Source organism: Chironomus tepperi, unplaced genomic scaffold (assembly GCF_022539635.2).
Source record: "Chironomus tepperi strain 1889 unplaced genomic scaffold, CSIRO-AGI_Ctep_v1 contig_85, whole genome shotgun sequence".
Taxonomy (NCBI): Eukaryota; Metazoa; Arthropoda; class Insecta; order Diptera; family Chironomidae; genus Chironomus; species Chironomus tepperi.
This window is the reverse complement of record NW_027226207.1, coordinates 3,616,986-3,633,784: the sequence shown is the minus strand read 5'-3', so window position 1 is coordinate 3,633,784 and position 16,799 is coordinate 3,616,986. Positions and strand designations below refer to the sequence as shown.

The 16,799-nt window shown below is 31.4% G+C and overlaps 2 protein-coding genes across 3 annotated transcripts; one reads left to right on the top strand and one right to left on the bottom strand.

Annotated features, from left to right (window-relative positions):
* Positions 1-134: 134 nt before the first annotated feature.
* Positions 135-3,304, top strand: rha. The gene is made up of 4 exons (XM_070635103.1): positions 135-271; positions 328-2,705; positions 2,926-3,074; positions 3,142-3,304. Exons 1-4 carry the CDS (start codon positions 202-204, stop codon positions 3,233-3,235), a joined length of 2,691 nt encoding a protein of 896 aa, XP_070491204.1. The 5' UTR covers positions 135-201; the 3' UTR covers positions 3,236-3,304.
* Positions 3,305-3,652: 348 nt separating this feature from the next.
* Crag (DENN domain-containing protein Crag) lies at positions 3,653-16,422 on the bottom strand. 2 transcript variants are annotated; one of them, XM_070635101.1, is made up of 8 exons: positions 16,132-16,422; positions 8,816-11,179; positions 7,682-8,471; positions 7,216-7,515; positions 6,914-7,015; positions 5,733-6,531; positions 5,210-5,400; positions 3,653-5,148 (listed from the first exon to the last, which is right to left on the bottom strand). In XM_070635101.1, the coding sequence occupies exons 2-8, from the start codon at positions 11,163-11,165 to the stop codon at positions 4,824-4,826; spliced, it is 4,857 nt and encodes a 1,618-aa protein (XP_070491202.1). In that variant the 5' UTR covers positions 11,166-11,179; positions 16,132-16,422; the 3' UTR covers positions 3,653-4,823. The 2 variants fall into 2 exon arrangements, with proteins under 2 accessions (XP_070491202.1, XP_070491203.1); XM_070635102.1 differs by lacking the exon at positions 6,914-7,015.
* Between the last annotated feature and the right edge of the window lie 377 nt (positions 16,423-16,799).

Here is a 16,799-nt window from a genome sequence, read left to right as displayed (position 1 = left end):
TAAATTCATAGCAAGCATAATGTATTCATGAATTAATTATATTTTACACAATTATTAAGACAACTTACAAAAAACTAGTAAAATAATTAACCAAAGTATGCTGTGAAATACATTTAATGAAAGTTTTGTGGAATATTTCGACTTAACGGATTTTAGTGAAATTGTTTATTTTATAAAGAAGATAAAATTATTAAATTTACGATGGATATAGCATCAATAGCAAGTGGATCTTTACATGATGATTTAGTTATAGTACTACATATTTCTGAAGGTAAAATCATTAGTTTACTTAATGATTTTCATTCATAACTCTTTGAAAACTTTTAGCAATTGGATTAAATGCAGCAGACATGGTTTGGGCACAAGCGTCGCTTAGTGGAAATAAATTGGATAGGGAACCGATAAAAACAGGACATACAACATCATTTGAGTGCTCGTTGATATGGGAAACTGACAGAAAGTCAATAAAACGAATGAAAATTGAAAACCTTCCAGTAAAAGTTGACTTGTACAAGATTAAAAATTATAACGGCGATATAAATGTGGCACAGAAAGAGCACATTGGATATGTATTACTGCCAGTTCGTGGAATTCCAATGCTTCCCGTTCAAAAGGCTATTAAAGCTAAATGCCGATGGATGAAACTTATTGGACTGTCAAGAGATTTCAGACCTCATAAGCCAGAGCTATTAATGAACATTATGATCACAGATAAAGAGTTCCTATCAATTGATAAGAATAAAATACTTGAGGCTCAAACGATCGAATCAAGAGAATCAATAATGTTCGAGGAGAATCCGAATCCATCAATGATGACGTCACAAAAAGGAATATTCATACGATTGCTCCAAAAAGAAGGACTACTTCAAGTCGGAAGCATTGATACTGACTGCGATATCTTTAATATTAGGCTAATAATTCAAAATATTAAACATCTAGATAATGTGACCGAAAGTGCTGAAAATCAGTCAAATCGTGACTTTTTCATTAATTATATTTTATTAGGAAATAACCATTCACGGAAGTTGGACAGAAAGTTTAACCGTACTCATCAAATTCAGGAGAAAATTTCTATTAATTTTCGTTCCTCACTAAAGTCATTGCATGACTATTTCGAAAATATATTTTATGTTCCTGTAGAAATTTATTCAGACAACAGAATGATCGGATCTGTAGAAATTCGACTCGATCAGCTCATAACTAACTTCAGTTTGCAAGAATTTATCGACAATTTCCCAAAAGGAAAGGATTATGACGGTGTGGAGACAATAAAGACACAAAACAATATCGAGAATCAAAATAGACCAATTTTGGAATATAAAGTGCTAATTATATATCAAGGAACGAGAAAATTACATCAATCTGAGATTTTTGAAAATTATGTATCAGCAGAAAAGGAAATTGATGTGAAAGCTGGCGGCGATTACATTCCTAACATGAAGACACAGTCGAATGTCGAACATATTGAGCATGAAGATAGCGAATCTGAGAAGTCAAGTGCCATAGAAGTTAAGTCTGTTGGAATTGGGAAGAAAAAAGTTCCAGAAAAACCAAAATTAGAGAAAATAGTTAGTCAGTCAGAAAAGACAGACATCGACTCAATACTCAAAGTTCATGAATGTGGAAAAACGTCAGAAATTCCGCGCTTATTTAGCTACAATTTACAGCTCAAATCAATGAAATTCAATAAGAAGCCACACAAGGGAATCTGGCAAATAAGCTTCTTCCATGAATTTGCTGACACGCCACGTACAATTGTCAACCGTGACATTAATGAAAATGAAATAGACGGAAATTTGATTGCGTTCAAAGATCTTGAACTTAAATTATATTTTACATCACATTCGGAGAATATTATGGATTTAATAAAGTCATCAGTTTCGTGTACATTATGCGTTCGTGGACCGCATAATACACATGCCAAAGCATATTTAGACTGCAAGAACCTGTTGATAAGTAATAAAGAAAGAACTTGTGGTAATATTTTGCTTACCAATCAGAATGAGACGGTTAGTGCTATGGCTGATATTTTTGTATATATTGATGATGTTGGACTTAATTTTAATGCAAAACGAGTTGAAAATCTTCCAAAATTGGATGAGGATCCAAAAATCGATTTGGCAAAGACCTTTGAAATTCAAAAGGAAGAACTTTTCGACGAAAGTATCGCATTCAAAATGATTAATGAGCTGGAGAATTGGAAGGAGCACCAACAGAAGAATTTCTTGCTTGAATTGAAACGTACGGAAGAGAAATATTTGGATAAGCTAAGGGACGATTTTAATCACATGAAAGCATCTTATGAAGATAAATTTGAGGCGAAAAATAACGAATTACAAGTTCTAACGAAGACACTCGAAGATGCTCATAATTCATTGAAACAAAAGAACCTTCAGCATGTCAGAAATGAGGATAGTGTTCAAAAAATGAAACAAGAACTAGAAAAGTCATATGCTGATAAGCTGCTGATGATAAAAGAGCGAACAAAGCAATTGGAACAAGAATTTATGCAGGAACTCAATATGAAAAGTATCAAGATTGAAGAGCTAGAATGTAGTAATAAACAGCTCTACGAGAAGGTCAATTTCTTGACCCATGAAAATTGCGATTTGAAGGGCAAAATTGATTGTATGAATGCAAAATATGAGGACTTGAAATTGAATATGGTGCCGAAGCAAGAAGTTGAGAATTTGATTCAGGAGATGGTGAGTTGATGGATTTTTATTCTGAATTGCAAAACCTTACAACAGTAAAATTGCTCAAAATTGATATAATTGAAAACCATTCAACAGTTTTAAAATTGAGTCTTTATGTGACTAAACCATACAACAGTTACATCAAACACAAAACTGTTGTATGGTTCCAAATGCTTTAAACTGTCGTAAATTTCTATAACAATGTTTTCTTTCCTTGGTTCTATTTAAGAGATTGCTGAAGGAGAAATACGATGCCGCAACTCAGTCGAAAAATTTCTATAAGGAACAATGGGCCAAAGCATTTCGGGAGTGTCACCAAATTAATCGTGTCAATATTTGTGATAGAAAGGATAATTTATTTACGGCAAAGTGTGACAGGTAAGATGTTTGCTATTGAAGTAGCTCCTTAACGATCTTTGACATGCTTTCAATTATTCTTTTTTAGACTTTGTGATATTCTGTCAGACGAAAGTAGCAGGTTGAATTTTGACAAAGAGGAACTTGACGAGATTAAACATTGTTTGAGTATGGACGATTAGCTTTAATATACAACTGTGCCTTAACTATTTTTGTTCAACAAAATTGATTGTTTGATACAAATTTTTACTATACAGCATAACTCACTTTGTATATCAATTGCAATAAAATTTCATTTATTTTTTTTAAGCATGAACGTCATGATTACTTTTTATCGGTCTTCACAGGAACGACGTCGCCTCTATTTATAGCGAAAATTATTGCAATTTTATCTATCAATCAATATCGGCTTCTGTTGAATATTTATCCATGCAGGTGTTTGTTCAGATTGTGTCTATTAAATTTCATGACTGCATGGTTACCGTTGGATATTATTGAGGCCTACACATTGTGCTTTGAATTATAAAAATTGTGGAAAAGCTTTATTTGGGTGTAAAATACCTAGAAATCAATTATCGAGATTGAATATTTCCAAAAGGTTCTTTTTCTTAAAAAAAACTTTTTCAATTTTATTGTTTTTCCTCTCCGTCACATTTCTGTACACAATTCCATTTTTTTTCAAAAAAGATATATTGATTTACTTTTTAAAACTTATCAAAATTAAAAACATAATAAACGTCCGTAGCATATGTATGTGTGTGTCTTTTGCATCTATTAATTATCACAATTAATGTTTCTAATTCCCATAATTTTCTCTATATCCATATCTTATCTAGCTTATGCTTGAACCAACCATTCCACATGAAAAATAAACCATTGTTTTAGAAAAATTACATTTTTTTTTTTTATATTTCATTGCATAATCTAGTAAGATAAGGTTTTATGCTTCTTTCCACAAATTATTTATGAAAAAAAGGCTCCAAAAAGCTGATAAAAAATTTATTTTTAATGCAAAAATTTCTTCTTTCGCATTTTTATACAAAAAAGTTTGTTTTCATCCAAAAAAGAAGTTAAAGTCAATTCTAATGCACTTGTTATCGTCACATAGTAAAGAATATTATTTTTCTGTTTTATTTTCACTATTCAATGAGCAAAAAAGTTGTCTTGTTTGATATTTTTAAGCAAAATTTCTTCGTATTTTTTTGTTTAATTACATTTTAGTGATATTAATTAGTTTTTTTTTTATTATCATTTAAATTTATAATCAAGCCTAGAGAATTTTTCACTGGTCTCGGTGACAAAGAATGAAATGTGTTTAGTTTATTGGAAGTTAGAAAGTTATTGATGGAATTAAATGTTTCATAAGAAATCTTAACGACTTTTTTGAATTTAAATTTTTAACGACTTTTCTAATTTTGAAATTTTAGTACTAAACCCCAAATTAAAAAAAAAAAAACTGCAAAAAATTCAAATTCTAAAAAACCGTTGAAAATCGATAATTTCAATTATCTTAATTTTAATCATAATTTAGAACTACAATACATCAATATCAGTTATTTTGACCGACATCAATCAATTGTGCAAGGCCAATATAGTTTACTATCCAAAAAAAGTCTATCACCTACAATTTTGCCATTTACATCCATCATTACTTCCCAAACTTCCATTTTTTGATTATTTTATAGTAAGCTATGATGAATATTTATCATAATTTTCATTTCCCTATCGACGCTATCTCGCCATAATTCGAAAATTATAATTGACACATTGTCAAGGAATCAATAAAAGTGGTTTGAAGAATGCACGACAAAATAATGCCGAAGATGTTGGCGGTAAATCCTGACTGTGATATAAATTATCTTTGTGTTCAATCATTGTCAGTTTCTCAAAAACAGTCGCATATTCACGATGAAATGCTTGAACATCAATATTTTCACGTCCAATTGCCACCAGTGCAAGAAAGAGTATATCACGATAAATCGAATGAGTTCTCTCGACACCACGATTCCTAAGTTTGTGACGCTCATTTGCTAATCGTTTGACTGGCGTCATAAGGTCATTACATCGTATCGATGAGATTATTTGTTGAATTGCACTGTTATTAAGGAAGAAACAAAAGTTAATTACTGTCCAATTATCTACACTAATTTACTTACGCTCTATTGAGATATGTTTGTTCAGTCAACAACGCCTTCAACAATGGACTCGAGGGTGTACTTTGTTTCCAGAGCATATACAAGAACGTTGAATCTGTATGGAATCTCGGATTGTCCCATAAGCACTGCACGCAAACAGACTTTTTATTGCTTAAGGCTTGAAGTGGATCTTCTGCTTCACTGTCGTTGATCTGTGGATAATTGAAAAGAATTAGTATATTGGAAGTAAAATAGCCATGAAAATTGCTTTGTACACAAATAATAGCAATAGAATTGCCAAGGAGGTGTAATTTGGAAAAAAATTAACGATTTTGTGAATTGTAAATTTCAGATCATCATAAATTATACTACAAAACCCTACAAAAGTTTCAAACATTTGTATGGTTCAAGAATTTAAATTTCACAAATTCGTTAATTTTTTTAATTAAACTGTCAAAGCAAGCTTAATTATCACCAATTAGACAATCTATAACCACTCCTTGATAATTATAGAAAATTAATTAAATTATTTGCATTAACATACCTTCTTAGGAACAATCAAATTTGGCAAATGCGTGTTTACATCAATTCGTTCCATGAACCATAAAAGATTGTAGTATATGATTGGATGTTCTTCAGGGAAGGTTGCTCGTTTTAATGCTGTATCTCCTTCCTCTACTAAAATATTCTCTAGCTCTTTCCGTAATACTAATGGATTTAGGTACGGTACAGTTGCATCCGATATTTTAATTTGATCTTTTAAACGATCATCGATGATAATTTGGATGTCTAAGCATGGCACAGTGGACTTTTCACATGCATGACAAAATGTATTTAAATTACTATCTTCCGCTGACCATCCTGACATAATTTCCTCATCGTAAATGAGAACATGACAATTGTGACACTGTGAGCATGATGTGATTTGAATTTTTATGTCATAATCTAAAGTTCCATTGCTCTCATTTCCATATAAATTTTCAGGAAGTGTAGATGGATATGAATTAAGACTATTTGTTGATGCTGCTTCACCTAAACGTGTTAAATTGTTATAACTAGATTTTCTCGACTCATTTATTCTACCCCAAAGGTCAAAATCACTAGCCACTCGTCTACGTCCCGGCATTCTCTCGTCATTGAGCAAGTCATCATTCGATGAATGCAAATTCTTCTCACGTTCCAATGTTGAGCTATTTGATCCGCCATTTGTTTTGATTGGTGTCGTATTGCTTGATATCGTTTGCTTAATTTCATCAAACTTTTTAGCAACCGACGTTGCTGCAAATTTTAATTGACTTATTCCACCTTGAATGATTTCATTCTTTTTTCCAGCTAATGATGGACTGTAATGGGAGGGAAATGATAATGAGAATTGTTTATTGCATAGCTATTAAATTTATTGACTTATGTGAGCTACCATTAATATTAACATTAAGCATACAAAAACATTGACGATTTGTTCTTGCAATAAGTTTGACAGAATTTATTAAGTCCTGAATAACGACTAAATAAAATTTAAAAACGAACGGCTTTTCAAAATTCAAAATGAACCGGTTCATTTCAGATTCAAATAATTTGAATTTTCAAAATACGTTAAAAATTTGAACATTAGATGACCGTTGAATTTGATTATTAAATAGCAGTTATTCAGCACTATTTTAATTCTGACAAATTAATTACAGGAACAAGCTAATAATAACAAGCCTTAAGTAATAATAAACTTACCTCATATTAGTCATATTCGATATGTTCTCAATAAATTGCGAAGGCAATTTGAGATCTTTGAGGTCTTTTTTAACTAATGATAACCGTGCAGGTGAGTAGCGGCTACATGTTTTAAACGATTAAAATTATGATCAAGAAACGAACACAAGAATTATGAGTTTTTGTCTCAAAAAAATAAATAATAGTTAATTTTTACATGCATTAAATAAATTAAATTAAAAGTTCTAGCAGCAATCAAAACAATTGTAAATTTTTGGACATTTACGAATTTCTACAGACATAACATTGGCCATCAAACTCACCTAAAACCAAATTTCAATGACGATCCAATACTTGCAAAGCTTGATGTAAGCGATTGCGTTGGCATTGTATCAGATCGATGCATGCCTTTATTTAAATTCGATGCATTCTCAAATGTTTGACTTCGAATTCCTTTAAATAAGACTGGCTGTTCGGAAAACATTGCTTCATGTATTCGAGCTTTTTCCATTTGCTCTTCTGTTAATGGTTGAGATTGTTGTACTTGAATTATTTCGTCAGTTTCGTTGTCTTCTAAGGCACCTAGTGGATCATTTTCAGTCACAACAGTTCGTGGTGATACTCTGAATAAATTACATAAAATTAACAGAATCATTAATGAATAAACTACAGAAGATGATAATCAACATATCGATTGACGGTATGATAATTAAATGTTATAACTGGTTATTTGTGTTTATCTTGCCACATGCCATCAATAAAGTTATTTTTGGGACTGTTTATACTTACTTTGATGGACTAAGTTTTGGTACATTTAAGTCATCAACATGATTTCCATTAACAATTCCATGTCCGTTCTCGTCATGCTCCTCACTTTCGTTGAATTTCAATACTTTTTGGCATTTCATCTTCGACTCAATATTTAATTTTTGTAGCTTATCAATGAACTTTGCATCTCCACCGAAGCTATCAGAACGTGCAAGCATTCTTGGACTCAAATCATGAGCATTTATGTGCTTGGAATCTAATGAAGTGGCACTATCACCAGATGATATCAAAAGTCCAGCACTTGACAATACATCAGATGATTGTTCTTGTGGCAGTGATGCTTTAACAATTGATCCTAAACGATCACGAATTCTATCAAAGGCAGCAAAATCGAGTATTCCATTTTGTTGTTGCGGTTCCAATGCAGTTCCTGAATCTAAGCTTGTTCGTGATGTACCGTCTGTTGTCTCTAATGTACTTAAATTATTTTCATGAGAAATCGAGAGTCGTCTACGTGATGCATATTTTTTTCCAGCACGTCTAAAATGTGCAGCACCAAGGACAAAATTTCTCAATTTACTCCATCTCATTTGACTTGATATGGCGGTTTCTGAAGGCCATTCAGATTCTAGAACACATCTATTGTAGAAACCATAAGTCAAGGCGTTTGGCTGAATTCCAGAGCGTTTCATTAAATGATGAAGTCTTACTGCGAGTATTGGCAAATTATACATGCCACATAATTGCATCATTATACGAAAACATACTTCGTCAACATGAATTTTAAATTTACTTGCTTTCGCCAAAAGATCTGTGAAGGATAAATAGATTTATGTTATTGTTATGTATTTGATAAATGCTTGTGAGAATCTGAATATTAAAATCATACAAATTTTCAAAAATGAATAAAACCATACAATTCCATTGAACAAGTTTCAAAACTCTACAAATGTTTTACAACTTTCAAAACCATTCAAATGTTTTCAAAATGTTCAAACAGTCGTCATTTAATTAGAACAGAATGATTTAATTAAAAATCTTTAGGAGATAATGAAAATGTTCAAAACAAACAAATTGACAGCAGATCTATCACAAGTTCAATCTCAATTAAAATGTAAACAGAATAATAAAAAGTAATCAACCAGTGTCACTCACCATAAGCGTTTCTCAAGCACGTGTGCTCGAGTCCTGTATTTTCTGCAATAATGCTCGGAAGAACAATGAAATAAATCGAGTAGCACGTTCCAAGCAAATATTTAGCCCAAGCTTCAGGAAATCCTTGAATTTTGCGTGCCATTTTCTGAGCTGATTTAATTTCATGCTTTGTACGACGTGATATCGGAGATCCAGGCGTAATTCCAGCTTGTTGAAGTATATTCGATGTCAATGTCTTTCTCGTTTGATTGAGCAGTTTTGGATCTAATTCAAAACTTATGTACTTATATGTTTGTTCATTTCCACCAACAATTTCTGGCGGTAAAATGAACTTTGTACGTTCACTGCTGTGGCCTGTATCGTAATCAACGAAATGTATTTCAGCTGTCTCGTCATCATAAGCTCCAACTCTCTCCGCACATTCATCAAAAAATGTTAAATTATGGTCACCGTCCGAAACAAATGAACGTTCCTCAATAAATCTTATAAACATTTGAGTCTTCATGAATAATTGAAAAAATTTATGATGTGCCTTATCGCGTGACCGTAAAAATGCACTGACTTGGAACAAAGCTTCTGTGTCAGTTGCTCCAATTGTGGGTGCTTTTGAGATAGGCACAAGATATTCTTTATATCCACGCAAAATTGATGCCATAAATCTTAGAAATGCTTCTTGGATTCTCATTTCTAAATTTTGTTCACGTTTCTTTCGCTTAAAATCACGATCCAAACTGTTTGTTGGCTGTTCTGAGGCAATAAGTAAATTTAATTCATCCTCAATATTTCTAAGTGTATTCTTGAGAATTCTTCCTGCTCGTTTCGGCAATAATTTCGTTGATAAATGTTTCTGTGACTCACATAAGCTTATATTATTTGTATCCAAATCTATGCACGTGACATCATTAGGCGGTTCATAAATTTCAAAAAATCTTGAATCTACGCCAATTAAATAAGGTAAAGGAGCGTGTAAAACTTCAGCTAAACCTAATGGACATAGAGGAATGTATGGACATTGCCATTTGAACGGAAATAACATTGTTGCGACAGCTTCTGCAACAGCAGTTAATGTCGATGGACGTAATGAATGAATTAGAATTTTTTGTTCAGTCAGCACCAAAACGAGGACGTGTAAACAATTTTCAGCTCCAAGATTAGACAATAAATGACGAAATCCAGCACCGCTTCTTGGCAAAGGTGAATCTTCAGGTTGTGTCAATAAAATTCGATCATTACTGGCTGATGACAATTGCAATAAGATGCTTGGCGATGGAAATGGAACTTCGTCTAATAAATGTGTAATATATCGTTCAATTGGAACTGGCAGAGGTGTATTACATGATGCCATCATTTGAAGATATGCAAGCCATTTCTCAAATGTGTCACCGAACGGATAATTTGATAAAATACAAATGGACTTATTTACATGAAGTGAATTTGATGTATGTACTTCCGGATTATCCCAATCAAAGAATTCCTTTTGTTGATCTGTCAAATACTTTTCATTAAAGTTCTCATAAAATGTCAATGCTGATCCATAAACTTTATAAGTTCCATCATTTGCCGTCAATACAAAAGTACTAAAAATTGGTGTCGGTGCTTGACGTTTCTCACCGCTTGGTATATGTGGCCACATTTCAAGTGTCGTTCCCAAGGGTAAACAGAAAAGTGGAACACTCGTGCATGAATTTAATGAGAAATCAAAATGATCAATTGTTGGATATCGATGGAGAATCTCTGGTTGATAACTTATGCATTTTGGACTGTTCATTGACTTTTTATAGCATAAAAATACATCATTTCCAACCATTCCTTTATTTAATGTTTTGTAAATTTGACAAAAGGCATGCGGTACTTTTTCACCCTTTCCAGGTATTAGCAAACATAAATCAGTAACAACAAGCTCATTCATAGGCATGTCAGGCTTAGCACGACGATAAGTAAGGAATATTTTGGACGATGAATTATTAACATTTGCTAGACGATCACCAGGTGTTTTTAAAACAATTTCAGCATCAGGCATGATTCTTTCAAATCCATCATACATAACACCTATATCCACTAACGGTGGTTTATCTCGTCCACGTTTGAAATACAAAAAACATGCTGTCGTTCTTACAGAACCATAATTTAAATCAGCATCCAATCCTGATGGTGTAAATCTTAAAACTTCATGATCATCAGGAATCTTTTCATCCAAAGCCGGAAAGAATACACCAATTTCTGTGATTGGATCAATATTTGCAACAGTCCTTAAATGCGATGAATCACTAAATATATTTTCCTGTAATAACTTTGGATTCTCGGGCATTCCAGCGACTACAAAGTAGTCTGCTATTCTCTTCTCCTCCATGATTATGTGTGTGACTAAAAATATACAAGAAGTAAGACATAAGATGAAGATTTGATGAGATTATTAAGAATAATATTTATTTTTCATGGGCATCAAGGCATGGACACTAATTCTGATTATTATTGACTCTGTAAGAGCTTCTGTAGAGTTATTGACAGGCAATTGATTGGCAATTAATGAATTATACTTAAAAGTCATTAACTGTGTCCACACCTTGTCTGACATTCAATGCTCATGAATATTTACAGAATTCTTAAACCACAGAAAGGCACTAAAACAATATTATTTCTAAAATTCATGATGAACAAATGAGTTTGACGCTTATTCATGAATTTCTACTGTTGGAAAAAAAGAAATGACTGCTATAAAAATAATTGCAAGTGCTGTCTTGGATTATTTCTCATTTCCTACACTGTCGTTATTCTTTAAATAAAGAAATTTTACTGCCAACAGCACTGAATAAGGAAGTTTACTTAGAATCAGTTTAATGCTTTACTAGAGTCATTTTTCTAACAGATTTACAGTATGTGCTAATGGGAAATTGACACAATTATGTTTCAAGGTTCTTTCCTACACGATACATAATTGATTTGTCATTAAGATGGAAATATAGAGCTTTTTAATGATAATATGATATCGTGTAGGGTTAATACGATACACAATGTTAAAGACATTAGTATGTAGACATTGTCAGGGTTGTTGTCATGGATGTTTTGATCCAGTATTATTGTTCTAGGACAATAAAGATCCAGAGCTTTCTTAAAAGCTTTTGGGTACTAAACTAAGAAGTACTAAAAGGTCTTAATTCAAAATTTTGTACTAAAACTATTTTTAACGGTTTATTGGTACTCAAACCTAGACCTTCAGTTTATATCGGAATATCAATCCCTGCTTTGACGGCAGTACTGTCTATACCCTTAAAATACAGTCTAGAATACCCATTACTTCCGTATATACCTAAAATCAACAGCACAGAACCCTTTTAATCACAGAACTACCTACAAACACAAACTTTTAACTGGTTAATTGACTCTGTCTAACTGATTGTTATTTACTGTCTTCTGATAACAATTTACTAACGTAAAACAATAGATATTTTATTTTTTCAATCTTTACTTTTATGTCGAACAAACCGAAATTTTATTATTTTTAATTTACTTAATGTTTTACGACTTTGTGACTTCCACGCACGATTTGTAAAGGAAGTTGCTTAGACAATAAACTTATTTTTATTACGCTGTCATGATATCAATGCTGTGTACGATTTGTAAATAGCAAATAGACTCATCTCTCCCACAAAGCTAATACTGCGATCTTGCAAATATAAATCTAGAGCTTCGAATACTCAATGTTATATTATTTAAAGCATTAAATCGCGATAAGAAAGCCTTTAATGTTGAAAAAGAACGGAAATTTGGAAAATCCAGTTATAACTTTGATAAACTACAGTAATTCATATTCGTGACAGTCTGGCTAACTTTGATTAACATGAACGAAATTGAGACACATGAAACATTTTGCTGAGGGAACCTTGGGTAGCGTGACATGATCTACTAACCGCATAATACTAGAGTTCTGTTAACTTATTTTAAATGATAATTAAGCATAAGTTTGTAACAAGTAAAAGTTAATCAAAATTTAAATTTTATGCTAAAATTAATTATGACCTGTACACAGGATAGGCAGGAACTGAGTATTAATTTGATTTTTTTGGAGTAAACTTTGAAAATTCTAATTTTGACCGTTATATTTTCAAAAAAAAAGTGTCCAACTATTTTCAAATATATTTTGACCGTTATTTTTCAAATATTTCGTGGCAGTTATTTTTAAAATAGCTATTTCGCTTTTAAAATTGATTTTGTGGCAAACATGTGAAGTACTCTTAATTTACAAGAATTCAAAGCGTAATACTTTTAATTTACATACATCGCAATTATTCAAGATAACCCATAGAGACCCTCAAGCAAGAATTTCACCATATTCAAATGTTATAGATGCAAATTTAAATAGAACCACACATAAATATCAAGTTATACTCAAAGATATAGGTGTTATGAGTCATCAAATTAATCGAAAGCAGAAAAAGAATCATTTTCTTCGTGATTTGAATCACAATCGAATGACGTTGCCATAATCGCGTTGTAATTTCCTTCCCAAGAAAAGGAGAAGTAAAGAAAAAGAAAGAAAATTACCAAAACAGCTGGCAATATGTTTTTATATCACATGTGGTAATTTATCGACTTCACTTCCGGTAGATTATGGTTTATAGAAAAAAAAATAATAATGAAATTTATCTTTATGATTACTTTTTCATATACAGCACAGCATATAGCATTGTTGCCATATTTTGAAAATTTACTTTGATAATTAGCATAAGTTCAGGGTTGTATGTGCTGGATCGTATCTAATTCTAATATATTGATGCAATTTTGATCTTGATGAAACTGAACTAGTAATAGTGCTACCTTCAGCCATCATCTTGGAAGTTTCAAGGACCGTAATTAATCTGAACGGTCAGCGAGTAAGTAATATTGGAAAATTTGCATGTTTTGAGTTTCCTTCATATTGTTGCTGATCTAACAACTATGTTGATGACTATCCACTAATCTGTGACTGCTCCCTAAGCAAATAAGCTTAATTTTCCCATAAAAACTAAAATATTGGTAGATCAATTTAATTTGCATGATTTATCCAGCATATAGTCTGGCAAAAGTCCATATCTGACGTCTATTTAAATACACAAATACTGATTTCATGGGTGAATGACTCTTCAATTTTCAGATTATGATTATTTGGCACACCTTATATTAATTTACATTAAGCACATGGTTCAGTATACCACAAAAATAAGAAGAAGCAAGTCAATTTGTGCAACAGCGAAGATAACTAGATGAAAATGTAATGGTAAAATTGGAAGGTGTTATGATTCACAAATTATTTATGTGGGTTTTCATCACCTCTATTTCCAGCACACACTTTCTAATGAACTCCTCAATGTCAATTCACATTCATAAGTATAGACTTCACAACTTTATTTGCTTTGTAGTAAAAATCGCGAATAGAGAATCATCGTCGAAAAAAAAATGCCTCACATTTCATTCATAATTAGACAACTGCTGTACAGTTTGTGCGGCACTATAATTAGCAATAATCATTTTTGTTATTTTTCTTACAAACACGCAGCAGCGCTATGAAAATTACAAAATTTTATAATGAGATCAATCTGTAGTGCATATTAAATTCATATTACACAAGTCAAATTTGTAATAAACAAAGTGTTAAGAAACTATAATTAATCCGACACGACTACATGGATGACGAGATGCTTACTCGATGATGATCAGTGTTAAATTTCACTTTTTTCCTTGTTTTCAGAACAGACTAGTGTGGGGAGGCAGTCAGTTATGACTAATGTAAGCGCATTTATCAGCACAAAGAGGATTTAATACAGTGAAATGCTTTATTGTCCAGAAATATTAATGGTTAATAACGGACACATATTATTTGATAAATAACGGCCAAAAATTATTTGAATAGTATGCTAAGATTCAAAATTTGAAAACCCGTTGAAATTCAAATTTTCAAAAGTCGTTATAATCGACTAAATTTAATGAGTTTTCAAGATGGATAAAATGCTCTTCCATTGTGAAAATACGCTAATAAACAACGAGAGTTCATCGGAATAAGTAAACGACACTAGGCTGTTCACTCGAAATGAATAATTTAGTATACTTTACATTTACTTTTATTCTAAAGGCAACAGAAAGGAGCGAAAAAGGCATAAAAGTAAAGCATAAAATAATATCGATTTATAATTTATAATCTCATTCATTTATATTGAACTCATTGTGGTACCAGTGTAACTAGAACTAGCTTCTCTCAATTAATCGTATACAATTTCAATTGACATTCTGATTATCGAAGGTCTCTATTATGATTGCCAATACAATTTAAATTTAAATTCATGTTGCTGACTTGCTTTTCATGTCTCGAAATTGTAATTCTTTTTTAGAATCATTGAACTGTTGAGAGGCAGCAGGACTACATATCATCCAATTCATATTAATATAAATATATAAAAACCAGTTATGTGATGCCCACATAAGGGAAATAATATAATATAATAAGAGAATGTACAGAACAAGAGGAAATTTTGGATGAGACACGACGAAAAGCAGAAGAATAAAATAAAAATGAAGAAAAACAGAATCAGGTCATATGGTTCAAAAATTTAAGAGTCTACCTCATCAGTGATTTTCATTTAAGTACCCGAGTAGATATAAATTGAGAGATTTGCATCAATTCCTTTCGTACACGATAGAATGGCTTCGTAATTTGATATTTAAATTCAATTAAAGGGCAATGCTGTGTATTATTGACCGAAATTGGAAGCATAAAAAAATCTTGACTTTAATTGAATTGGAGAAGCTTCCTGTAATGGAATTTATCATGAATATGAATAAATTAGTGAGTTATTGCTTACGAAACGGAAGAAGAAAACCCCTGTAGATTAGTGGATATACTTGAACATCCAATAACACAACAGATTCACTTTTATATTGTCTGTCTGAGTCTATATATATTTATAGATTTTTCGCTTTTTTTTTTGTTTTTATTTTCTTCTCTCTTTAGCCTGCCTGCCTTATATTTTTTTTTGCGAAAAATAACAAATAAAAAGCTGTATGAATCGCGAGACCTTGGACATACAGAAATGAACAAATTGAAATTTCACACACGAGATTCCTTTATGTAGTAGCCTCCAATCTACTTTAAGTAAGTGATTTTTTGCGTCGTTTGTTCTATTATTTACTTCAATAGTCTTTCCTGTAAGTTTATATTTTTGTTGTTGTGCCTTATTGTGTCCATAGAAATGAAATTCCCAATTTTTCTTTATTGATTTTTCCACACTCTTAATTTTTTATATTATTCACTGCATATATGTGCAACTTATTCGCTTAATACTAACCTAATAACTGATAACTTTATCACAATGTGTTAATTTTCTTGAACTTTCATCACTGATTTTAACTTTTTTTATGAATTGTGGATTTTTTTTTCTTAGAGAATTTAAATTTCACAATTTTATTATATTAACATAATATTTGACTATTCTCTGCACTGAATTCACTCACAATATGTTATTTGTTGCTTTATACTGCTTTTTTAATAATTTTTTTAATTTTTATCGTACTAGCAACATTAAAATTCACGAGAAAAATCACAAATGAATGAATTTGAAGTTCAAGAAATGTACATTAACACATTCCTTCCCCTGATTTCTTAGCAATTAAGCTAAGGATGTCACCAAATTGAATATTATCACTTTGTCTTGTACTTTTTCACTGTTTTTTAATTAAATTAATTTTGAGAAAAATTTTTGTCAAATGATGTGTACTTTTTTACACATGAAAAATAACTTATTTTCATAAATTTTAAATTTCAAAAGTTCGCTATAATTTTAAAACCTTATAAATGTTTACAATTTGAATTCTTGAAAGACGTTAAATTTTCAAATTTATTTCTTTTTTAATATTATGAATTAAATTTATTTGAATGGCTTATAGAACCGGTGAAAAGCGTCATGAAAATTAGAATCATAGTGAGCATAGCAAGTTTGCTCAAGGTGTCAGAAAA